General features: G+C 41.3%; 1 protein-coding gene across 4 annotated transcripts in view; it reads left to right on the top strand.

Moving 5' to 3' along the window:
* Nucleotides 1–23,380, top strand: part of LOC115158117 (AT-rich interactive domain-containing protein 3A) — a 63,395-nt gene extending 40,015 nt beyond the window's left edge. For all 4 annotated transcript variants that reach the window (XM_029706672.1, XM_029706674.1, XM_029706675.1 and 1 more), the window contains 7 exons: nucleotides 10–301; nucleotides 16,236–16,308; nucleotides 17,849–18,032; nucleotides 19,105–19,352; nucleotides 19,648–19,932; nucleotides 22,616–22,705; nucleotides 22,872–23,380. In XM_029706672.1, coding sequence (XP_029562532.1) covers nucleotides 10–301; nucleotides 16,236–16,308; nucleotides 17,849–18,032; nucleotides 19,105–19,352; nucleotides 19,648–19,932; nucleotides 22,616–22,705; nucleotides 22,872–23,008 — 1,309 coding nt within the window. In that variant the 3' untranslated portion in view covers nucleotides 23,009–23,380. The remainder of the gene's footprint in view (nucleotides 1–9; nucleotides 302–16,235; nucleotides 16,309–17,848; nucleotides 18,033–19,104; nucleotides 19,353–19,647; nucleotides 19,933–22,615; nucleotides 22,706–22,871) is intronic.
* The last annotated feature ends 3,968 nt before the right edge of the window (nucleotides 23,381–27,348 follow it).

Genomic DNA, 27,348 nt, shown 5'->3' on the forward strand with positions numbered 1-27,348 from the left:
CGGCTGCAGAAAGCAGAAGTGGGATGAGGAGGACTTTGAGGGGGACATGGAGGAGGACTACGAGGACGAGCTAGTCAACGAGGGCCTGCCTACAGGCCGGGAGGCGGTGGCCCCGGGGAAGGGCATCCTGCTGCTGCCTCACCGCCAGCTGCACCCCCACTCCCAGCTGCTGAAGCCGGCCCGGCCCAGCACCGACCCAGACCAGGAGCCCCGAGCGGCCATCCTCCCCCCACACGGATCCCAGAGCCAGCTGGGTGGCCTGGACCATGGGGACTGGACCTACGAAGAGCAGTTCAGACAGGTAGGACTCGGGGGTAGCCTAGCGGTTAAGAATGTTGGGCCAGTAACCGAAAGGTTGCTGGTTCGAATCAACCAGACGACTAAGTGAAAAATCTGTCATGAGCCCTGTAGCACGTCACTTAACCCATATTGCTCCTGTATACTCTGGATAGAGAGTCTGCTAAATGACAAAGATGTAAATGTTATAGTACACTCAGTAGTAGTATGATATCATCATATACAGCGGGGTTCTCCCATTTGCACCCTCCCTCCGTTGAGGTATGCTCACATTGGAAAGAGTCTTGGCAAATTTAAATTCTGTTGATGTAAGCAGAAAGACGCCTAGTTGTGTATGAGGATGTCATATTGCTGAGTCTACCTTTAACCTTCCTTAGCAGTCTTGTGTTTACTGTAAATGAGCAGCTGTAGTTGAGCACAGTAGTACATTTAGTTGCTCTCAAGAACAAACATTAACCATTTGGTACATACATTTAAAGCTGGGACATTGCATTTATACTCCTAGCGTAAAACAATGGCAAATGGCAAAAGAACATGTGCAGGACACAGGGCAGTCCTGCATCCACATTGTTTATGCATATGTTTCCATTGTAGCTAATGCTAATGCATAGGTTAGCTAATGCTAAAGGTTAGTTGTGGAAAAATAATAGGTTAAACCTGTGAATTCAATTGCATTATTTAAACCTAAATGATATGATCTGGTATGAAAACAAAGTATTATCAACCATAAAACATGATTGTTCGCACTAACATGCCTAGCTGTCAGAAATATGCACTTCTACATAAGCCAACGGCTGTAAACGCTGCCACAGCGTATTTTAGAAAAATTGGGAAATGCAAGGTTTGCAACACAGATTGTCATTATTTGATCAGACTTCGGAAGTTATGCAATAATGACACACAAAGGGTGGTAATGTATAGGGGAGTTTGTGTATTTGGTCATATTACAGTCTAACTAGATTTCTTTTAACCATAATTATACGTGTTAAGAGTTTATCTAAAAGGATATGTGCCTTTTAATGTTACTTAAATTGTTGCTTTCAACAAATGTTTGACTGTGTTATAAGACCCACTGCAAAATGTGTTGCATTTGTCATGTTGTAGTACATGTTATCAGGAAATGTCAGTAGCTAGGTTTCCATCCAATTGGCGACGGATTACCCTGTGAATATTCACGTTTTTCCTCCAGTGGTGGATTTCCACCAAATTGTCTTGTTGCAGATAAAAATCAGCATGTGATGACGTAGTCCTGAAAAATGTACCTTTTCCCTTAAGTTTTCATGTACCAAATAAAAAATCTAAAGTTCAATATGTTTCCATCGCATTTTCAACTCTACAGTTTTGTCACAAATAGCAAATGTGCCTACTCTGGTCTCGGCGCGTGCGCTCTAGCCGACAGCTTGCGGATACAGTCTACATGGTGAGACTATTATGGATAAGAGAGAATATTTTTATTTGTCAAACGGCTGTCAATCATCGATCGTCATGTCACAAGATTAAGACCCTCGATATTTATTGGAAAGGAGCTCTGTGCACTTTCACCACCCTGTGAAGTTCATCTTATTTCATCTTTAGCCTGACAAACTGCATGGTTTACCGAGTCGTAGTGGGAGGACCACACACACCATATCATCGAGTGACTCCAAGTTTACTTCGATACGATGGTTATTATATTAATATTTGCACATAAAGGCATTTCCACCGCCATTTCTCGCATAATACATTTTACAGACACAAAAAAATCCCACAGTGTCAAACAAACAAATGATCTGTCGGCATTTATAAAATTGTATCGAAACTTCCTGTTTCCATCACAGCTGTCGGGATTTTATTTTGTACGGTATGACTTTATTCGCATAAAAACTGTGGATGGAATCATGGTTAGTGTTGCTGAAATGATCCGAGTTATATCACGGTCACCTCAGAAAGGATGAATATTGTTGACAGTTAATAATTAAGAGTGCCCGTATGTTTTTCTCCCCCAGTTAAATATGTTTTTCTTACGATAATAGCTGAGTATTGTGATGGTCTGTGCCTCTCCCTGGGGAGGAAGGGGTTAAGACTGTAGAGTTTATTTTGGGTAGGTGGGTGGAGGCAGTTGGAATGTGCCTGAGGGAGAGTGATAATCTGCCCATTCTGGACCCAGACCCTCTCAGAATGCTGCATGTCTCTATCAGTCTGTGCCAGTTGGAACCATTCCAATCTGATATCTGGGCCCTACATACAAACTAGACATTCAGGTGAGCGTATTATGGGTGTCCATGTTACATGACAGCCAGTGTATAGCTTGCCTTTAGTCAAACCTGATCATGAAACACAGGAGTGTCTATCCTCTTGGCTGAAGAAAGGTCTGACTAAATCAGCCTCAGTGTGGTCTGGGCGGAGGTCTGATAAAATATGTGGTCATAAATGAATCAACATTTCTAGGCAGGTTGCCAGTAGCCCCTGATAGAATATATCTGCCAGAGGCAGCTGAACTAAAAAAAATGATTCATTGGGTGGATATCAAATTATACCAGCGGTGGATAATGTTTGCCAGTTTAACTGATTTGCCCCTGGTATAGTGCCATTTGAGCTGTGTTATTTTAGTGAGACCCACCCCCACCCCCTGGTACCTATACATACACCTATCCACAGATATTTTTATATGACAGCACTTGTTTTACTACTACCCGACCCTCTTTTTCCATTCGGAGTTGTTTACTCCCTCAAACACGAGGGAGAATCTTTTACCTTTTTTTTCTCTACCAACCTGTAGGCCTACATGTATCTGTTACTATTTGACATCTGATAAGGCATAGGTCATCATAACCATCCATTAACACAATCACATGAGAACCTGGTGCTTTTGGGGTTACTTCCACAGTGAAAATGTACCTGTGTTATGTCCAAAATGGCACCCTGTTCACTGTACTACTTTTGTCCAGGAAGTAGTGCACTATGTAGGGAATAGGATGCCATTTCAGAAGCAGCCTTGGTGCTCATTCACCAGAGGCAGGGCTCTACACTGACCTTTTTTTACAAGGAACACGTGTGTGCCTAAGTTGGAAAATGTAGGCGCACGCAAAGGAATTTAGGAGCACAATGAAAGATATTCTAAAATATTAAAGCTAGAATCTTACCTTTTTCTAGGCGCACTTTTGCTCTTAAATTAAGTCTAGGTCGCACAGCAAAATATTTAGCATAAAATGTATGCACTTTAGAACCATGAGAGGGTAAACTCCATGTTTTACCTCCCTGTTCAGAACTGACTCATTAACCCTGCAGCTAGTGTGTAGACATACATATTCACCTCTTCTATTTGTTCAAACACCTTGAAACATGTTTGAATTATGATGACAGCATGCAGTGTATTCAGACCTCTATAACAAACATGTCCAATTCAAAGATCATTGCAAGCACTTTTTAAATAGAGAGAAATATTTAAGTAAAATGATTAGCGTTTAACTTAACGATTTCCAGACGAAACCACTATCTGGGATTTTTGTATTTTTGGGCCTTTTAGGATAACAATTACCACGTCCCTTAAAGTTGCCTAATCACAACAGTCATTGTGTTGAAGGGGAATCTGCTGCTTGTCCACAAACAAGGCGGAGAGTGCTTCAGAAATAATTGTGTTGACCTGCCGACTGTCCATTGCCTAAACCTTCTCCCATTACACTACCATTCTCAGGCTAGAAAACTCCAGAAGCAAAAAAAAACCTTTGTACCCACTCTTGTCTCTCTTCTTCTGTATTTTTAAATACACACAGCAGGGAAGATGGAACACAGATGGACAGTAAAGAGGGTATCTCTTTAAAAATTCATTGCACTCCCTATTATCAGGGAGTTGGCATTAAATATTGATTTGCACGCACACACATGGAATGGGGGAAGGGCAGTGACCACAGGAAATGAAGGGTGAATTGGAGCCAATACAGAGTGCCACTTATTGGGATTGCTCGCCAGCACAATTCTGCTGATACAACTCCTATACCGATGGCATTCCTTAATGTTCGCCTCTGAAATGTGTTAACAGTTTCTTCCTGACTGTTTAGTCAGCGCTCAAATGACAAAATACGTGCAGCCTATAGCTAGGCCAGCCTACTTGTTAGTGTCAAACTGCCTTGCAGTTTTGCTCTTTAGCTTATCTCAGTATTTTTCCAACCTTTATGTATTTTGTATGACTTGGTGTTTACCAGCTGCTGTCTATGTATTGTAACAATTGCATTTTTTCATTCGAAAAAAATATGAACTGTCTAAAAAAAACAATTTCACTATATCCTGAGGTTTAGCCTTTAATATAATCTAACAGACTTCTACATTTAGGCCTAAATCCTAAAAACATGATATTGATCAGCCAATGACTCTGAATATTAGTGAAACATCCTTGTAACACACACAGTTTTGCTCAAATGTGACTTAAGCCTTTTGCCTTTGGTGTAACCACTGTAAAACAGTTTGTCTCTCTGAAACCATTTAGCCTATAAAGGTTTGCTCATACAAATGTAGTCCATTGGCCTGATTTATAAATAAATGAAATCAAAACTTGGAGCAAGGTCAGTGAAGTATTGCGTCCAGTTCGCACAGCATTTACTTGTGACCCAACCATTTTGTATAGTGCACAACAGACCATTGGAGGAGCATATGCTGAAGACAGTTTGACAACTGAATTTTTCTACAGATCTGCCTTAAAGTGCCCTGGGAAACCTTTTGGTATGCGACATGCTCCATTTAACACAAAGAAAGAACAGGGTTAATGGAACTTGGCATCCCACAAAAAAACAATGGAATGAAAACCAAAAAAACAGCGACATGGGAAGCCCTATTAAAGTCTTCCTGTTGAATCAAGGAGAAATGAAGGGATGTAACTAAAGTGTCTGGGAGAGAGAGAGCAGGGAGGAGTTACAGTTTGAACAACAGCCAAGCAGTACAAGTGTAGTGAATACTGGCCTTTGGCTATGATGTAGAGTGTTGGAAAGTGTCCAGCTTCTAGTTGCTGTGCAGCTGATGTCAGAACTGTGCAACCAAGGGAATTCTGGGAATTGGCAGGCGCACAATATGGAGTTGAAGGGGGGTAGCTAGTAGCAGGAATGTAAACAAAGATTGCATAAAGGCCAGCACTTTTTTGCGTGTTCCCATTTTGGTGCTTGAACCTTTTTGTATTTGGTTTGAAAGGGAAACCTAGTCAGTTGTCCAACTGAATGTTTTCAACTGAAATGTGTCTTCCTTATTTAACCCAACCCCTCTGAATCAGAGAAGGCACCTATATACAGTGTTTTTAGTTATCTGAAAAGTCTAGCCTTGTATTTCTTCATAACTTGATTTGATTTAGGAATAACCGTGAGTTGTCTGCTAAAACATTATCAGGGAGTGGACTGAGATTATACAACTTGCATTTCCTTTATTGGCTTAAAGCAATTAAAAAACTAAAAGGGTTGACATTGCTGGACTTCTCAAGCCATACATCTGTCTTTGTGGATGCCTTGTGTCTTTTGTAGTGTCTAATCTATACATTTCTATACAAGGCTTAAACTCTGTCTCCATTTGGTACTCCCCACCTTCTTACTGTATGAAAGCCTAGAATGTGACCTTGTGCAATAATACAAAGCTATGTATTAGTGTTTCACACTGCCTCGCATTTTTGAATCCACCTTATTTGAAATAGATTGGTGTGATAGGAAAATGTCAGTAGGGTAAAATATGAATTTACAATTTAATCCGTAAAGACCCATTATGAGCGTGTCATTCATACAAAGCATGATGTGTGAGATTAACAAGCCACACCTTGTTTGGATATCATTTACATCTGGAAGATGTTTAGGATTCAAGTCAAAACAGTGGACAGTGTCATGACTCCCCCTGATCTTCATATGACAATGGTGGGTCTTTGTCAGCTGTTTTGTCTTGGTAGGAGGTGGGCTTGCCAAGTCCAGGCTGAGTAGCACACCTCCTACCACCTCCATGGTTCCTCTCTTTGTCCTTTAACTCAATCTCCACAACATGGGGGAGGACAGCTGACAAGGAGAGGACAAATCAAGGGTCAGCAGAGGTTAAACGTTCACCCATACAACCTATTGATCTGGATGGTCTGGTCACGCGACCAGGACATCTCCTTCCCTAAAGAGCCCTATGGAAAGGGCTGCTGAGGGGGCAGGACCTGGGCTGTCGTCAACCATTACCTTCATAGCCCAAGCCATCAATCATTCCGATTGACACTTGAGGCGCCTTACCCCAGCCCTCTGCTGCACAAACAACTGGAGCCTTTCTCTCCAGACATAACGTCTTCTGTTCCCTCCAGATTGTCTGCTGGTCCTGTTAGGTGACGCAGGCTTTGGTTTGTTTCGTGACACTGGCTTGAACCCTGAGTTTCGCTCCTATCTCTGTCTCCATCTCCCCAACGTTTAGAGACAACATTATCACTTCATCTCCACTGGCGCTGAATAAATGCTTCCAGCTTGAGCATGAATAGTTATTAGATGTTTATCTCGTTGCTAAGCAGAAGTTTTGGGCTTTTTTGGGGTTAATTACGCTTATCAGTCTCTAACGTAGTAATGTAGTGTGGAAAGGTTCCAATCTATATAAAGGACCTCTTTGTTTTGTTAGGTGATGCTGTTGTTCTTAGAACCTGTTCTTGTTCGTGCCAATAAAACATTTCCCCACCCACTCACATTGCTGCCATATGAATCTGCAGCTTGCTCACAGTTCTGCCCTACCTTCTTTGTCATTTATAAACATGATACTATTCATTAGACTTTATACAATGGGTGGGTCTAATCTTGGACGCTGATTGGTTAAAAATCGCATTCCAGCCGGTGTCTATTCCAGAAGTTACCACTGGCTAAAACTGACGTTGAAATGCCTTTTTACTCTGTTCCATCTCACTGCGCAATCCACTGTCTCTTCAGGCCAGCCAGACAATTTATAAACTTTATCTCCACATAAAAAGCATCTAGACATTATCTCCCTTTTTTTTTTTTTTTAGACTAGAAATTGGTTTTCAATAGCGGAGATTTGTTTAAACCTTGCTGTCTGTCTCTCTGACATTTGCAACATTGTTTCAGTAATGAAATTAGATCTCCAGCTGTCCCATAGTAATGTACGTGTAGGGGTCGGGAGTCGAGACAGACAGGCAGGCAGCGTTTCTCAGCCAGTCGAAGTCATGAATCAGCTTAATTTGTATTGATATAAACAAAGAAATGTCAATAGAAAACAGGTCAAATGAAACGAAATGCAGCTGTCTTTCCAGCTTCAGTTTGAAGTGATTGTGTTAGCTGTGTTGTTGGCTAGCTCCTCTGAACAACCGTGTTCTGATGAGAGAGTGCATTTTCTATGCCAGGTGAAATCGCGCATCATTAGCTTGTTCTTATGAATGTATCCAAATAAATGTCACTAGAAAACAGCTTTAACAAATGCAAATGCAGCTATTTTGCTATTATTCTGGCTGCACTTTTTGACGTGACTGTACGTTAGCCGTAGTTGCCTAGCTAGCAAGCAAGGGATAAGAACATTGCCAGCCAGTATGAAATTTAGAACAAACAATTGGGTCGCATCCATAGATGCATGTAATATTCATATGTGTACACATACTGAATTATAATTGGATGCATTTTACCGCCGTATCATACTGTGCTATGATTGGTTAAGACCACCCAGATGGTTAGGTCATGGTCAGTTGATCATGGTTGGAGATACGTGGACATGCAAGTGCACACTGTGTACAGCAACTTACCAGTTAGTGACACAAAACTGAAGGAGATCCAAGCAGAAACAGAAAAGGACTCTCAACTCACACAGCTGAGGAAAGTCATACAGGATGGATGGCCTGAGGAGAGGAGAAAATGCCCTCAGAGCGTCTCAGAATTCTGGAACCATTGTGATGAACTATCACAGATCAACGGAATCATTTTGAAATGAGAAAAAATCATTATTCCTACCAGTCTCAGAGAAGAGATTTTGACAACGATCCATGCTGGACACATGGTCATGGAAAAGTGCAAACAGAACACGGGACATTTTGTTTTGGTCCGGAATGTGCAAACAAATAGAGGACATTGTTGGTAAATGCGCCATCTGTCTTGAACGACGCCCCTCAAACACCAAAGAGCCAATGTTACCTCACTGTATCCCAGACCGACCCTGGCAGGTCGTGGCAACCGATCTGTTCACCTGGAACAACGAGGACTACATCGTAACAGTGGACTACTACAGCAGATACTTCGAACTCGACAAGCTTCACAGCACCACATCTGCAGCTGTGATACACAAGCTGAAAGCAGCCTTTGCCAGGCATGGCATTGTAGAGACTTTAATATCTGACAATGGGCCCTGTTACAAATCAAATGAGTTTGAATCCTTCACAAAAGCATGGGAGTTTACACATGTCACCACAAGCCCACATTACCCTCAAAGTAATAACTCATGGACAAAGCAAAAGTAGACAAGAGAGACCCCTACCTCAGTCTCCTTGATTACCGCAACACTCCAGTTGACAATTTCAAATCACCAGCCCAGCTGTTGATGAGCCGCAGACTTCGCTCAACCCTTCCCAGCACCAACCAGCAGCTGCAACCTGAGGTCGTCAGCTACAGGGAAATGCATGGAAAACGTGCACAGAGACAACAACAACAACAGCGATACTACGACAGGTCAGCTAGACCACTGCCACCACTGATCGACGGAGAGTCAGTTAGAATCCAGGAGCATGGCCTCTGGAAACCAGCAGTCGTCATCCAGCCAGCTGACACTGAACGTTCATATCACGTCCGCACCGCAGAAGGAGCAGTGTACCGCCTCAATCGTCGTCACTTACTGAACACAAAAGAACAACACACTGATGAGATGAACTGTTCCCCTGAAAGAGAACGTGATGGACTAAACACACACACAGCACAACATACACCACACTTACCTGCAACACCACAAGAGCTGTTGACTGACACAGAAGCATGCTCAGCATCATATCGCACAAGGTCAGGAAGAGAGGTCAAGCCCAGAGTTGTCCTAGACCTGTGAAATGTCAAAGGGTCTAGGCGGATCGCTGTCATAAGAGTTCCAGACTGTAAACTTGTTATTGAAAGTTCACTTGAAATGCTTTGGTATTGTATTTGTTGAAATGTTAAGATGTCATTTCTACAGTGAAAGCTGAGTTGCTGAGAATCCCTTGTTCGAAACGTAACAGTATGTTGGATCATTGTTTCAGAGTCTATGTTGATTCAGTTGGCGTAGTATGCAATATCAATGGTTACTTACCTTGAGTTCAAACTGCAGAGCATGTATTCAAAAGAAATGCTTAGAATATGTAAAACATTTTTCTTTTGTTTTAATAGAAGGGGGATGTAATATTCATACATGTGAACATACTGAATTATAATTGGATGCATTTTACCGCCGTATCCTACTGTGCTATGATTGGTTAAGACCACCCAGATGGTTAGGTCATGGTCAGTTGATCATGGTTGGAGATAGGTGAACATGCCAGTTGTAGCTAGCTAATAAAGAGCTACGTTAAGAAAGATCCTGTTGTACTGCATTTTATTATTTTGTACAGAGCGTGCAAAACAAGACAATGCAGAACAAAAAGACGTCACAACTGGGTCGCCTCTCTGGCAACCAAACCGACAGGACGAACGACCAGATGGCTTGCGTAGCAACCTCAGATTTGTATCAGGACTATATCTCGTGGAATGATGAAATGGTATGAATAAATTCATCTAAATAGGGTTTTTCATGAAAGGATGTCAGTCATTATTTGAATAGGTTGGTAAGCTGTTGTTTGGAGGATATATTGGCACGGTTTGCCAGGCCTCAACTTCGTCTCGAGCCTAACGACACCCATGCCAATATATCCTCCAAACATTGGCTTCTCTGGCATTATCATTTAAGTGTAGTAAGGATAGGCCTTTAATACATCATCCATGCAGTTAGCCATGTAGAGGCTCTCACAAGCTACCAACTATTCTACATTCATCATCAAAGTCTGTACTGGCTGTATGTAAGAACAGCTGGGGTTAGTGGGAATGGGATACATGTATCATTTGAATATTGTTCATTCTATTTCCATGTCATGTATCGTCAAGTGGTGTTCAGTCTCTTTTCACTTCAAATGTAAATGTATACAACGAAATACATGATTATTACTTTGCCATAGGCCCTATATAGGATTACTTTAATAATTTAAATGTAGTTATTTTATTGACTACATTAATTGGCAGAATTCAAACATATTACATGTGCTATCACCATTACTCTTAATCCACACAAATCAATTCCTTGAAACTATTTTGACTGTCCTCTCAACTCTCTTCAGTTCTTAGAAAATGCAGCAATACTCACTACGAGAAACAGCTTTTGTTTTTGCTTCTGAGTATTTCAGTTTCAGTTTTAAGTTCTATTATGTACAGGATACACATGGTATACACCGTTCAACGAAATACTTACTTCCCTGCGTCTTAGTCCTTTGATTGTGCCCCAACCCTCTGTTCATAAGGTGAATCTTGGATTTAAAGATCGGGAATTCAGTCAGGATTAAGATGTGTTGGAGCGTGTTTGGCAGTGTGTTCTGTCTCTGTAGGTATAGTGCTCAGAAAGGCTGAATTTGTTCTCAGGTTTAAAAATGAGTAAATGTCTGCTCATGCATAGGTTTCTGTATTTGTTTGGGTGTAGAAAGAGGAGAGAGACAGACTGGAAAGTCATAAATGGACTAGTTTCGGACTCATTCAAATACAGAGTGGAACTTCTTTTGCTATTCATTCATTGACCATCCGCAAGTGTGAATTCTTTCTTACTGTGTTAATTATGTCTTCACACTACACTAGAAAGAGGTACAGACTGGGGATGATTTTGGAAGAAGTTAATCTTTATTTACGTACTACTTTGGTATATTCTGCAAGTCACTTTACCCTGTAGGTATTAGCTCCTTATTTTCACTTCAAAAACAAACTACAGTATGCTTTGCTGGTTCCTTCATCTTGAGCTTAGATTATGGGAAAGGGGGATACCAGTTGTACAACTGAATGCATTCAACTGAAATGTGTCTTCCGCATTTAACCCAACCCCTCTGATGCAGAGAGGTGCGGGGGGGCTGCCTTAAATCGACATCCACGTCATCGGCGCCCGGGGAGCAGTTGTATTTGGGGGTTAACTGCCTTGCTCAGTGGCAGAACGACAGATTTGTACCATGTCGGCTCGGGGATTTGATCCAGTGACCTTTCGTTTACGCTCCTACCCGCCAGGCTACCATGTAGTCTTAATTTCCTGTTCCTGCAGCCCAGTAAAACTTTGACTTGACTTGTACAAATAATTTTCCTCTTGAGTGGAAATATTCTCTAGAAGGCACAAAATATACACAATTATGATGATAATTTTTTTCTTAGGGGAAAAAAAAGGTAAGCTCTTAGTTGTGTAACATAATATAGTAGGCCGTAGCATAAAATAAAATAAGGGTATTATAAAATAAGGGTATTATACTCAACACAATGATTTATCTGTTTCTACACGCCAACTCAAATTGATAAATTCAGAACGGTTGGTTCTTTTAATTCAATGCTAGCAAACTCAGCTAGCGTAGTGTTAGCTCTTTAGCTTCCTTACCTCACTGTGATGCATTGCCATTAATGTGGTTTCTTATTTGGAACTGTGGTTTTATATCTCTTTGAGTTGAGTGTGTATGAGTGTGATAATGAGTGAAAGGGAACAGCCAGCACCACAGTGTGGTGTTGAACTGTCCTTGTTCACTTGACAGCCATGTGAAAACGCAGAAAGCTAGCATAGGAGGGATACAGCTAGGAACAATGCACTATTTGAATAAGAGCGATCATGTACCGATGTTCACAAACCATATCCAGAACCTTCTCACACTGGTGAAGTCGAGCTGCATGTTTGCTCCCTCCCCCTCCTGACCTTTCCCTCCCATCCCCCACTCGTGTGTGTGTGTGTGTGTGTGTGTGTGTGTGTGTGTGTGTGTGTGTGTGTGTGTGTGTGTGTGTGTTAGCCCTGCCCGGAGGTGATTGTCAGGTGTGAAAGGATGGGTAAGTGTTTGTGTGACACATCAGCTCAATGCAGTTCCCTCTCAATGTCCATGTGGGGATAGGGTTCAATCGCTAGGCCCAATTATGTGCTACGTGACACTTCTCACCCGGTGCCATGATGATTTGCATGGGACTCCAGTTGCTGTTGTTTATCTTAACTGATTTGAGTACCAATTCCAGCTACCTGCGCTGGAATTATTCATGATATTTGATATGAAACAGATTTTTTTTTTGTGTGTGTGTGTGTTTAACCCAACAGGCACACGACAAACTTGACCTGCACACAGTAGTTAGAGCATTCAGAAATGAACATGTTGCTTATCTTGTGTCCAATGATCCAAGAGTTACGAATGAAGAAACATTGGAAACAGCTAAATAAACATGGTGCGCTCAACCATTTTATGTAGTTTGCACAGACAATGCATTGAAGTGGTCTCTGACTATCTGTTTGCCTATTCACATTGTAACATTCTGGGTGGATCTAAGGAAATCTGGTTTGGCAGGAAAGCTGCTCACGTTAAAACTCCCTGCTACTAAAAGTTACATCTAAAACGCCTGCCTACTTTGCCGCAGTATCACTGGGGCACACATAAAAGTAATGTACTGTAATGCTCACCACCAATGTCATTGACACAGCTCTTTGCGACACAATCGCACACAAGGAGACGGTCAACGCCCTATCAGTGTGTATACTATAGATTTAGGTTGATGTGACAACCTGTAGCCCCCAAACCCCACCCAGCCCAGATAAACAGATGTGTTCTACTAGAGGTATGTGGGGGAGGGGTGGGGGGTCTGGTTTGGAGGGGGATTAGATGGGTGTGTGTGTGTGGGGGGTCTCTAAGAGTTTCCTGGGAAAAGGATGCAGCTGTATCCAGTAATACGAGAGAGAGGGGCCCAACTAAAGGGAGTGGTGGTTGATAGAGAGAGGGGGTGGGGAAGGGAACCTGATTGGTGGGTTTCTCTAGTAACTTGTGTCAGGAAAGTTAACTGTTTAAAGAAAGAGGAGCATGCTCCATGGCTTTGCCTAAGTAAATTGATTCTGCTTGTCAGGGATGGTGTCAGTAATCTTGTTCAGAGTGGTTGCTGCTGTCCCACAACCTCTCCAACTGTCTTGTTCACCCGCCACTGGTACTCCAAACCCTTTGCTATGGCTTGGCCCAGCTAATGACTTTTCTTTGACATGAATCTCGTGCTAATCTTCAGTCTAAACCAGGGGACTCCAAAGTAATTTTAGCGAATGGCCCATTGTTTTTATAAGAAAATATTATTTTCAATATACAGTACAGGCTCACAGTATATCAATTATCACATTGCCAAGCCAGAATTGACTGAATTCATTGAGGTTCACGTTAGATTAGATGGCTGGATACAATTGGGCCCCCAGACATCATGTCTCAGACCCCTGGTTAAGCTATGAAGCCAAAAGGGTATCCTATACCAGATGAAGAGAGCACACAAATCTCCCTATTGACTACACACAGTTGAAGTCGGAAGTTTACATACACCTTAGCCAAATACATTTAAACTCAGTTTCACAATTCCTGACATTTAGTCCTAGTAAAAATTCCCTGTCTTAGGTCAGTTAGGATCACCACTTCATTTTAAGAATGTCAAATGTCAGAATAATTGTAGAGAGAATGATTTATTTCAGCTTTTATTTCTTTCATCACATTCCCAGTGGGTCAGAAGTTTACATACACTCAATTAGTATTTGGTAGCATTGCCTTTAAATTGTTTAACTTGGGTCAAACGTTTCAGGTAGCCTTCCACAAGCTTCCCACAATAAGTTGTGTGAATTTTGGCCCATTCCTCCTGACAGAGCTGGTGTAATTGAGTCAGGTTTGTAGACCTCCTTGCTTGCACACGCTTTTTCAGTTCTGCCCACATATTTTCTATAGGATGAGGTCAGGGCTTTGTGATGGCCACTCCAATACCTTGACTTTGTTGTCCTTAAGCCATTTTGCCACAACTTTGGAAGGGAGCACCCCACTTCGGCTTGCAAGCCTCCCCCTTTCTCCTCCAAACATAAATGGTCATTAATAAGGCCAAACAGTTATATTTTTGTTTCATCAGGCCAGAGGACATTTCTCCAAAAAGTTCAATCTTTGTCCCCATGTGCAGTTGCAAACTGTAGTCTGGCTTTTTTATGGCAGTTTCGTAGCAGTGGCTTCTTCCTTGCTGAGCAGCCTTTCAGGGTATGTCGATATAGGACTCGTTTTACTGTGGATATAGATACTTTTGTACCTGTTTCCTCCAGCATCTTCACAAGGTCCTTTGCTGTTGTTCTGGGATTGATTTGCACTTTTCGAACCAGAGTATGTTCATATGTAGGAGACAGAATGCGTCTCCTTCCTGAGCGGTATGACGGCTGCGTGGTCCCATGGTGTTTATACTTGCGTACTATTGTTTGTACAGAAGAACGTGGTACCTTCAGGCGTTTGGAAATTGCTCCCAAGGATGAATCAGACTTGTGGAGGTATACAATTTTTTCCTGAGGTCTTGGCTGATTTCTTTTGATTTTCCCATGATGTCAAGCAAAGAGGCAGCGAGTTTGAAGGTAGGCCTTGAAATACGTCCACAGTTACACCTCCAATTGACTCAAATGATGTCAATTAGCCTATCAGAAGCGTCTAAAGCCATGACATCATTTTCTGGAATTTTCCAATCTGTTTAAAGGGACAGTCAACTTAGTGTATGTAAACTTCTGACCCACTGGAATTGTGATACAGTGAATTATAAATGAAATAATCTGTCTAACCAAATGTTGGAAAAATGACTTGTGTCATGCACAAAGTAGATGTCCTAACCGACTTGCCAAAACTATAGTTTGTTAACAAGAAATTTGTGGAGTGGTTGAAAAACAAGTTTTAATGACTCCAACCTAAGTGTTTGCAATCTTCCGCCTTCAACTGTAGATGCTCTGTGGCAAACAGATATGCCCTCTTGTATATGTTTGCTGTAACTTATGTGATCTCATTTTGTCCAGACAGTTCTATTGTCAAGGCGATGATCTTTTCCCAGGCAGGTTAGGCCTATCTCAGGAGCCTACAGTAGGAATGCTGGCAGAGCAGACCGGTGTGGATTGGATAGAAGGAAAAGGAAGAACACGGCGGTTGCGCTGTGGAGGAGGAAGAGGTGGAGGGAGGCATGGGGGGGAGATCTATTACAAACTTGTGAGAGAGGGAGAAAGAGCAAGAGAGACTGAGGGGAGCCATTTTGAAGATTTATGGCATGGCACTCCTCGAAATGCAGGCATCCTGTAATTAAGACTTGCCTTGCCTCCAGCCCTACATTACCGCTCTCCCCGCCTAATCATCCAGCCCCCCATCCCTCTGATAATAAGATCTTACGGCAGCTTGGCGTCACTAATGAGCGCTAAATGCCACAAAGAGAATGGCCTGTTTGTGGTTACACAACAAGAGCCTGAAAAAAGCACTCCCAAACCAGAGTAGAGTTTTACATTTTGTGCTCTGGTCGAGCTGTTGTAATGATGAAGAACCTTGTGTAGCAGGTATACATATATATATTTCACCTCGGGTACACATTTGGTTTGTAAGCTGCACATTTGTATGACATTCTAGCCAGTCAAAAGATACTTTTCACACCAGCAAGTGTGAATCAGACTGTTGTGAATAATCTTCATACCGCAATTGAAGTTGCCTCAATAGCCCACTGTATTCCCCTGAGCATGTGATCCACTTTTACTGTTAACTTTCACTGAGCTTTCCGGAGCTCTCAGCTATAGCAGCAGGGCCACATCAGGTTTTCATCAAACTGGGCCTCCTCTCTCGACTTGATGGCATTCTGAGGCTGAGGCTCCATCCTCCATTTTGGGGCAATAATGGCTCTCAACCCCCGTTGGTAATCTGCTCCCAGCTGTAACCTGTTTCATCTCTTCCCCCTCCCCTCTTCTCATCTCCTCAACAGCTCTATGAACTAGATGGCGACCCCAAGAGAAAAGAGTTTCTGGATGATCTATTCAGCTTCATGCAAAAGAGAGGTGAGGGAGTGTCGTATGTGCCATAGAGTACTGTACCTTTCTGTCCCTCGATCTAGCAGAGCCACATCAATGCCAATAACCGCCATGACTCGATGGAGACTGGAAGGCTGTACTGTTTGCCTTGGTGGATTAGTACTGGGAGGCAGTGTTCTGTTCTCTAGCCCAGTGGTTCCCAACTCCAGTCCTCAAGTACCCCCAACAGTACACATTTTGATCGTAGCCCCGGACAAGCGCACACCTGATTCAACTCAAAGGGTTTGATGATTAGTTGAATCGGGTGTGTTTGTCCCGGGCGACAATCAAAATGTGTACTGTTGGGTGTACTTGAGGACCGGAGTTGGGAACCACTGCTCTAAACCCCCCGTCCCTCCCCCCTTCATTGACATATGAAACACCACTCTCAGCTTTCACCTCCATGGGTGGATCGTTATTCATTTGGAGATGATTGCCAATCCCTCACTGTTCCCAGCGCGTCTAAAAGTAGAGCGTACACAAGAGTGCATGTATTGAGTTAGGAATGTATTTACGCATATGTTTAGGCTCCAGAGTTTTTGTATGTTGCTCCGTTCAGTTATGGCGTTTGGTTCGGTTCAGCATTCCAAGTGTGAATTGCTCCCTCAAAACATGGCAATTACACACAAGCTCATTTTATTAAACATAGTCAGACTGTATCTACAAAACGATGCAGAGAAACACCATGGAGAGTAGTCAGCAGTCACATTGTGGGTTGATGTAGTGTTTTTATTCATGCATTTCATTGTATAATGTTGATACACAAATGAGTTCTACTTTGGAAATATAAGGCCAACATGTTGAATGTAATAACAATAAATATAAATAAACATCAAGATAGTCAGTGTGGAAAATCCAGTATTGGATGTTTACAGTATGTTTGCTCTCAAACAAATGTATGGGCGGGTCTGCGTGCATAGTTTCTCTAATAATTGGACACTGCCCTCTAGGGACAATATAGGGAATTGACAAAAGACAAAGGAGAAACATTTCTTTTTTTAAAAGCTTTCTTAATTGTTAAAGATGTCACATATTTGAAAGGATAATAAGACCCAATACCATGACAAGAGTAAAACAGACATGGCATTGACAACGGTCCCGTGTGGCTCAGCTGGTAGAGCATGGTGTTTGCAACGCCAGGGTTGTGGGTTCGATTCCCATGGGGGACCAGTACGGGGGGAAAAAAATTATGAAATGTATTCATTCACTACTGTAAGTCACTCTGGATAAGAGCGTCTGCTAAATGACTAAAATGTAAAATGTATTATGTATTGAAGTATTGTGTGCTCAGAAAAGGTGTGACACTGTAGGAAAACAATACCCTCTCCCCATTAGACCATGACATTTCTGTCACCAAAGCCACACCCATTGAATGTAGTCTTGTACTCCTGAAGCGTTCAAATCGTTTCAAACTACTAGAAGACTTTCTCAGTTCGCACTCAATTTCATAGCAACATATCAAAAGAGAAACCTAGCAAAAGAGTATGGTGTAAGCACAGGCAGTGAGTTGTCTTTTCCCTGTCTCCAGGAACCCCTGTGAACAGGATCCCCATCATGGCCAAGCAGGTCCTGGACCTGTACATGCTGTACCAGCTGGTGACAGAGAAGGGAGGCCTGGTGGAGGTCATCAACAAGAAGCTGTGGAGAGAGATCACTAAAGGACTCAACCTGCCTACCTCAATTACCAGTGCTGCCTTTACTCTCAGGACACAGTGAGTACCAGGGGTTGGAACAAAAATAATTTTCCAATAATTTGTTCTGAACAGAAACATAATTTTGTTCCGTTCCACTGTTTGGACCAGCAAAATAAAGTTCTGAACTGGTTCGACCCCAAAACAAAGTAACTGTTTATATCGTTCCTTTCTGATCCTTTTTAAACCTCTGAAATCAACTTTTTAAAAAACATTTAGCGCAAAATTAAATTACTTCACCAATCTGTGCGGATAGAGCAGCTTGCTATGGAGCGGGCAAGCTATTTACATGCATTGGATAGACAAGTGTAGGGTGCGAGATGCGATTGACGTTTTGCAGGTGGTAGGAGCTGGTGGTGGAGGAGGAGGCTTGGCTTGAAGCGCTGGGCATCTTGTTGTGACATGCATTATCTGAAATTAGTCCCACAGAATTATACCTACGGAGGAGCGGCTTTCATGAAGGAACTTTGAATGTCTTTGAACTTCAGAGAGTTGGCTTAACGTTGGACCAGAGCGGCACCAGAATTTAAAAAAAATAAACACGTCTTACCTTTTTGTAGTTAACAAATCCAATGTGAAACGTCATAACTACAGTATCCTTAACTAGCATTGAAAGGTTAATCCATTATTCTCTAATAAATAATCTCTCTAATTTCTGAACCCCACTTGTACGTCAGTAGGCTACAGTAGACTATATGTTGGAGGGGGAGGTAGCCTACACGAACACTCACTGGCTAAGATGTTCAGGTAGACACTGGAATAAGTGAGTGCTTTGCATCGGCTTTGTTGCGTTTTTTTGTGGGACTGAAAAAAAATGCTGTAATGTAAAATAATGTTATTAACCGGTTCCCATGCTTTTAAAATAACCGTTCTGTTCTGGAACAGTGTAATTCACTTTCGTTCCCGGTTCTGTTCCTCTAAATTGATTATTTTCTGGTTTTCTGTTCCGTTCCCTGAACCAGTTCCAACCCCTGGTGATACACACACACACACAATTTGTAAACTTGTTTCAAGGTATACTTATCCATTGTAATAGTGTTTTTCACATGATTTCATAATGTTCCTAATACCAACTGAAATGACGTTTTCACAGATACATGAAGTACCTGTACCCATATGAATGTGACAAGAGGAGCCTCAGCAACCCCAATGAGCTCCAGGCAGCTATCGACAGTAACCGGCGGGAGGGCCGCCGGCAGAGCTTCGGCAGCTCCCTCTTCACCTACTCCCCCAATGGGACCCCCACCATGCTGTCCTCCCCCAAGATGTCCATGCAGAACATGGGGATGAACGTGGCCACCAACGGAGCATCTCTCACTCCCATCCAGAAAATCAAGAAAGGTGTTGTAGGAGAGCAACGGGTTTTGCTCAGATATCTTTAGAGGACAATTATGCTGCATTGAAATTAGGAAGTTTGTTTTATTTAATTTAAATTCTTCTCTGGGTTCATTCATATCATTCAGATTGAAGTGAACAGTAAACCATAACACGAACACAACCACAAAGTGTTGGGTGGGTTCATACAGATTACCACAGAACAGTTGAAGTGAACAGTAACCCATAGCATCACACATTTTATTTGAAATGCCACCACATCAACACTATCCTATTCTAAACTTCTATGTTTGCCCTGCAGAAGAGGAGGGCGGTCAGCCCCTGTCCGGCATGAGCCGCATGTCTGGGCATCCTCTGGCGGGTCACTCGGTGGCAGTGGTGCAGGCGGCAGCGGCCCAGGCAGCCATGGCGGCCCAGGTAGCGGCTCTGGAGCAGCTGAGGGACAGACTGGAGACGGGCGAGCCCCCGGAGAAGAAGATGGCTCTGCCTGCCGAGGAACACCAGCGACTGCTGCAGAGAGCGCTGCAGCACAACCTGCTGGCCATGACCGCCCAGATGCCCATGAACATCCGCATCAACAACCAAGGTAAAGAATGTTGCAATTTTAGATGCACTTTAAATAAAGTTTGATTTGAAGGTACCAATATTGGGCCACCATTGCAGCCCATCGGTAAAATAACATATGTCTTAGTATGGTTAATAACCAAAGTATGTCACTCACAGTGTAGAGGCCTGAGGGCACACAGTGTGTTGTGAAATCTGTGAATGTATTGTAATGTTTTAAAATGGTATAAATTGCCTTAATTTTGCTGGACCCCAGGAAGAGGTGCTGCTGCTTTGACAGCAGCTAATGGGGATCCATAGTAAATACAAATACAGCATTGGTTCCTAAACTTTTTTACATTGTGACCTAGCTAATGAAGGCCTTTCAATTTCTCCTTGACAACCACCACATTAGACAAAACCGTATCTCTAAGCCACAACCCAGCCTTTAGCTACAACCCAGGGACTGGCCACACAACCCATTAGTGGTTCTCAACCCATCATCTGAGAAAACACTGGTCTACAGTACAGTCCTAAAAGGGGATTTATGCCATGTAGATCAGGCCTCCTGTTCTGAAGCAAAATTGTCGATCTTGAACTGGCCATGTCAAACAATTGCGTATATTGACCCATTTTGCACATCCAATGTGCCCCAGCAGCATACAGACACTATACGTAGAGGATTCAACAGCAGAACTTTCTTATCCTCTTATCAGTGTCTAGTAAAAGTACAGAATGCTGGGGAATTTTCCTTGACATTTTGTTGTTTTTGTTCAAAGGAATGAGTACTATTTCATGGAAATGCCCTAAAGCTATGTAGCTTTTCCCCCCTCAACTCTTCTCTTATGTGTTTTCTGTCTATTTAACAGTAGTTTGCAAGTCTACACAGAAATGTGTGTGTGTGTGTGTGTGTGTGTGTGTGTCTGTGCTTCAGTAGTAGGGTTGTGTTTTCATGGTTGTTCAGGCTGTTTGTATGTATAGTTCAGCAAGGCAGTTTATATAATAGGTTGTACAGTGACTTTGTTTAATATATTAGGTTGTTCCATTTGTTAGGGTTGTTCACGTCGTTAGTTTATTCAGATATCCATTTGTACGTGTTAGATTGTTTAATGAATTTGTTTGTTTATAAATTAGGTTGTGCAGTTAGTTAATTAGTTTAGAGTGCCTTCAGAAAGTATTCCTGCCCCTTGACTTATTCCAAATTGTTGTTACATCTTGAATTCAAAATGTATTAAATATATTTTTTTCTCACCCATCTACACACAATACCCCAAAATGACAAAGTGAAAACCTGTTTTTAGAAATGTTAGCAAATTTTTGGAAAACAAAATACAGTATCTAATTTACAGAACTATTCACACCTCTGAGTAAATACTTTGTAGAACCACCTTTGGCAGCAATTACAGCTGTGAGTCTTTCTGGGTAAGTTTCTAAGAGCTTCCCACACCTTGATTGGCGCAACATTTTTCCATTGTTCCATTCAAAATTCTTCAAGCTCTGTCAAATCTGTTTTCGATCATTGCTAGACAACCATTTTCAGGTCTTGCCATAGATTTTCAAGTAGATTGAAGTCAAAACTGTAACTTGGCCCCTCAGGAAAATTCACTGTCTTAGTAAGCAACTCCAGTGTAGATTTGGCCTTGTGTTTTAGGTTATTGTCCTGCTGAAAGGTGAATTCATCTCCCAGTGTCTGGTGGAAAGCAGACTGAAACCAGGTTCTCTAGGATTTTGCCTGTGCTTAGCTACATTCCGTTTATTTTTTATCTTGAAAAACTGCCCAGTCCTTAACGATTACAAGCATATCCATAACATGATGCAGACACCACTATGCTTGAACATATGGAGAATGATACTCAGTAATCTGTTGTATTGGGATTTGCCCCAAACATAACTTTTAATTGCTTTGACACATCATTTTCAGTATTACTTTAGTGCCTTGTTGCAAACAGGATGCATGTTTTGTAGTATTTGTTTTCTTTACCGGCTTCCTTCTTTTTACTCTGTTAATTAAGTTTGTAGTGTGGAGTAACTACAATGTTGTTGATCCATCCTCAGTTTTCCTGTATCACAGCCATTCAATTCTGTAACTGTTTTAAAGTCATGGTGAAATCCCTGAGTGGTTTCCTTCCTCTCCGGCAACTGAGTTAGGAAGGACACCTGTATCTTTGTAGTGACTGGGTGTATTGATACACCATCCAAAGTGCAATTAATAACTTCACCACATATAATTGTACATATAATTTAAGGATATTTACCCATTTGATTCTTGAAGAATATAACATATAAATGCATCATGAGCTTAGTTTAACTGTCATACCCAATCAACCTGAAATATAAGCATGTTTTACTCCAATGTTTGTAAACAAGTATCCTATTTTTCAAAAATTGTCAGTCCACATATCAAGTGTAATTGTGCCATTGTATTTGTCCAAGTTCTCTCTCAACTCCAGGGCCACCCTTCAGCAGATTTGTAAACAAAATGAATGTAAACAAACACTATATAGCCTCAAAACATGGCTAAACTATAATTTTGATATGGATGGTCTGTCCTTGCATCCATATCGGTGTCTATGAATTTGAGAGTGGTTATGTTTCTCCACCCCCATCCCTCAGCTTTTTACGGAAACAGTCGCAGGGAAAACGCTTTGTTGTTTCAACTGCTGATTGCAGCTTTAAACATCACCTATGAATGCTGTGTACGTTACATGCTGTGTGTGTTTTCTCAGATGGCCGGCAGGACTCCGCTCTCAATCTCACCACAAATGGCATGAGCAGCATCAGTATGTCAGTGGAGCTCAATGGAGTCATGTACACCGGTGAGTCACCAGTCAGTCTACAACACTCTTGTGTTACTACAACTGTCATTCCTGACTTGTTGCAACTCACAACATTGGACCTTTGTAGGTCAGGAAAACACAAGTTGAACTTTCAACTTGCTATCTTTTGACAAATGTTACTGTAAGTCTGTTTTTTTTCATGCAGGTCTGCTTTTTGCTCAGGCAGCAGGGTCAGCCTCGTCAGGCCCCTCTGGATCATCAAGTAACAACAAAGCCCCGGGTGGGCGCAGTGGATCCCAGCCGCTCCCCTACACACCTACCTCAATCAACCCATCATCTTAACAACTCTGGACCCTTCCCTTTTTGATGCCAAAACTAAAGCCAAAAAAAAGAACATTTTCTAAATAGCCTATGCCAAAAAAACATATACAGCAAAACACAAACTAAAACTCAGTGTACTTCAAGTGGTCTATCTCAGGTTCTCTCATATCTTCTCCCCTCTTCTGTTCTTTAGCCAAAATAAGTTTGAATAACCCAACGAAGAACCAGTATATGATTACGATATATGCACAGCCTGTGAATAATTTATTTCTACATAGATGCAGTGATTATCTAAGAACAAAATAAAAATAATAGGTTGGAATGGTAATGCACTGTTTACACATTTAACACAGCTACTGACTCACAATTAAACTTATTTTATTTTTAACATTATTATTCTCATCGTTATTATTATTATTATTATTATTATTATTATTATTATAATAATTATCATCTAACAATATAGTCATTGCAAAAAATATATATTTGGATTCTATAAAGCAGAACATTTTAAATATCTTCTATTTTAAGTAGAAAAGCTTTAAAGATTTTATTTCTTCAGGGCATAACAAAGTAACATTGTGACCTCATGTTATAGAAAACCTCTACATTTGCATAATGCAGTTGCACACAAATCAATCTTTGCTAAGATTTTCTATTAATTGTACCTCAGACACAGGTTCATAAGTCTCTGTGGTCACGATGCAAGATACCTTTTTTTTCTCCCGGTGGAAGTCAACAGGAATTGTTAATGCTCATTGGGACTTATATGTGCAGACATGTTGGTTTTTCTCAGGTGTCCGCCAGCTTGCTGTAAAACAATCACTTTGTATTTCACTGCTCTATGTTTCTGTCATAGTTACAAACTATACAACTGTATTTGCTGGTTTGAGTGTTTTGTTTCTTTCATGACCCGTTTAAACAATTTGTTTTTAGTTTTAGAATTTAGTTTTCTATCCGGTTGTCTCATCAATTACCCAGGGTCCTCTGTACTTTTATAAGTAGAGGGATCATTTTCACTCTGAAGTTAGATGCTCTTTTGGATGTCTTTACTTAGCTTTTAGTAGGGGATTGATGGGTGTAGGAATTCTTAGCTCTGCAATAGTGCGACTTTAAAACAGAGGTTTGGGGTTGAAGTAGCTTTACTTAGGGGCTTGAAATCCTGTCTTAAAAGCACCTACACATTGATATGACATCTTCATAACAACAAAGCGTTTATGAATTTAGCTACATGCTTGCATTATGTAGCGCTGCTTATGTAAAGGATTGGGGTGGAAACAGCCAATCAATTCCTGTCTTTGGGTCAGCACTGCTCTTCAAATTCACCTTTTGACCTCCTTGTCCCCAAGGCAACATCTGACCATCTGGTCATCAGGAAAATATCAATTTTTATCAGATATCCATTGATTTGTAGCGCTCAGAAATATTTGCATTTTAACTGCTAAGGTACCACAGCTACTACGAAGGTTGTTTCTGCATCTTCAAGAAACTGCATGGATTCACACTCAGTACTTTTTTTTCCGAATTCAGAATCCTCAGCGAGGGTGGATTTTTGAATTCATTGTAGTGACAATCAGGAGATGTTACAACATTGTATACCTCGTGTGTTCTATTTTTCCACAATGAAGCCCCTCTACCTCAAAGACTATGATTAGACTATGTCTCTTGTAAGATCATTACATAGTACCTTAATGAAGTAGTATATTGCGGTTATATCTTAAAGTGTGATATATTATGCTGCGCTTCATGACTTGGGTTTATACTGTACAATGCATTGACAGAGATAAGAGATTGTAGTTATGATTGTGGTCAGGGAATTCAGCTTTTGATAAATAATGGTTGGAAGGATAGATTATTGCAGACAATCATATTAAACCTTTAATCTTTCCTCTATCATAGCTGATGATAATTACTTTGGATTGTTTTGGCAACATGCAATGGAGACCAGGGAAGCCTTAGTCAGGAATACTTATTTTATTGCTCTGGGATGCTGCCCCCGGGTGGATTTCTTTGTTACAGCGCACAATCATACGTTTCAGGGATGGATATGGTTGTTTTTTGGGGCCCCTATAGCTAGCGTACAAAAGTATTCTCTTGAAAAAAATGACTTGCTTTTGACCTATGGATATTTGATTGCAAGCCCCCCCCCCATTTCTTCATCTCAACCAAAGTTAAGAGACCTACTTATTTCTAATCAGAATCATTCCATGAATTTTCAGCCTTGATATGAGATTTACCACTTGCTTTAACTATTTGTTTGGTAGATAGTATATCGCAGGGACAACCAAAACATATGTGGAGATTAAATCAAATGAAATGTTATGATAAAATATCTGCTGTAATTGCAAGATGCCTTATGCTGTGACAATTCTTCTATGAATTAACCTGTATAGATAACACTTCTGAAAAGGCTTTGGATGGCTGTAGATATGACTAACTTTGTTTTCACGTTTAAGTTCTTTCTTTTAAAAATATGATATAGAAACCTAGCACAGAGATTACATGATGACATGTATCATATTAATAATAACAGTCATAATATTAATGACGATAATAGTATTGTGAGATTTGGGGAAGCACTAGGTTGACATACCGGCCTTGGTTTTGTTAACTATTTTGTTTTCATGTACAGTACTTGGAAATTCAGAGTATAAATGAGGCTTTTTGTCTTTTACTTCTCAGGAATATACTTCTACCTCCAGTTTTACAGATGTATCCCTGCTAGGGCTAAAGTTAGTGGGTGCACAAGGGGTCGCACTCTTCATTGGTGTTCTAGTTGGTTTTTCAGCTTTCAACTACTTCTTATAGATACAGGCACAAAAGTATTTTTTATCTGTTCTGTACACGTGTGCAATTTTTTCTCTCTCATTATTTTCTATGATGAACCTTTCCACTGAATGGGATGCTTCCCAAAATATGAGGAAACAAGTGAAGTTGAGGTGTGGCATGTTGTGCCTCTCTAATAACCAGTTATTAGTATGGTGTAGTGCCCAAATAACAGATCATCAACATGCTTTATAGAATGTGTGACCTCTAATGCTTTTAACCATTTTCTGAGGGGTGATGAACTATTCTTACATATTTAATCAATATGTGTTTGTGTGAATGTTTTATTTGGGATTTTAATAAATATCACTTTTTCCTAGAATGTCAGCTGAGGTGTTACGTGCTGTTCTTGTCAACACAAATATACTGTACCAGTCAAAAGTTTAGACACCTACTCATTCAAGGGTTTTTAGGTTTACTATTTTCTACATTGTAGAATAATAGTGAAGACATCAAAACTATGAAATAACACATATGGATCATGTAGTAACCAAAAAAGTGTTAAACAAATCAAAATATATTTTACATTTGAGATTCTTCAAAGTAGCCACCCATTGCCTTGATGACAGCTTTGCACACTCTTGGTATTCTCTCATCCAGCTTCACCTGGAATGCTTTTCCAACAGTCTCGAAGGAGTTCCCACATGTGCTGAGCACTTGTTGGCTGCTTTTCCTTCACTCTGCGGTCCAACTCATCCCAAACCATCTCAATTGGGTTGAGGTTGGGTGATTGTGGAGGCCAGGTATTCTGATGCAGCACTCCATCAATCTCCTTGGTCTAATAGCCCTTACACAGTCTGGAGGTGTGTTGGGTCATTGTCCTGTTGAAAAATAAATGATAGTCTCACTAAGCACAAACCAGATGGGATGGTGTATCACTGCAGAATGCTGTGGTAGCCATGCTGGTTAAGTGTGCCTTGAATGCTAAATAAACCACCGACAGTGTTACCAGCAAAGCACCCCCACACCATCACACTTGCTCCACGGTGGGAACCACACATGCGGAGATCATCCGTTCACCTACTCTGCGTCTCACAAAGACAGCGGTTGGAACCAAAAATCTCAAATTTGGACTCATCAGACCAAAGGACAAATTTCCACCGGTCTAATGTCCATTGCTCGTGGTTCTTGGCCCAAGAAAGTCTCTTCTTACTATGGTGTCCTTTAGTAGTGGTTTCTTTGCAGCAATGCGATGATGAAGGCCTGATTTTACGCAGTCTGAACAGTTGATGTTAAGATGTGTCTGTTACTTGAACTCTGAAGCATTTATTTGTGCTGCAATTTCTGAGGCTGGTAACTCTAATGAACTTATCCTCTGCAGCAGACGTAACTCTGGGTCTTCCTTTCTTGTGGTGGTCCTCATGAGAGCCAGTTTCATCATAGCGCTTGATGGTTTTTGCGACTGCACTTGAAGAAACATTGACATTTTCCAGATTGACTGACCTTCATGTCTTAAAGTAATGATGAACTGTCGTTTCTCTGCTTATTTGAGCTGTTCTTGCCATACCAAATAGGGCTATCTTCTGTATAGCACC

This window comes from Salmo trutta, chromosome 22, assembly GCF_901001165.1.
Source record: "Salmo trutta chromosome 22, fSalTru1.1, whole genome shotgun sequence".
Lineage (NCBI taxonomy): Eukaryota > Metazoa > Chordata > Actinopteri > Salmoniformes > Salmonidae > Salmo > Salmo trutta.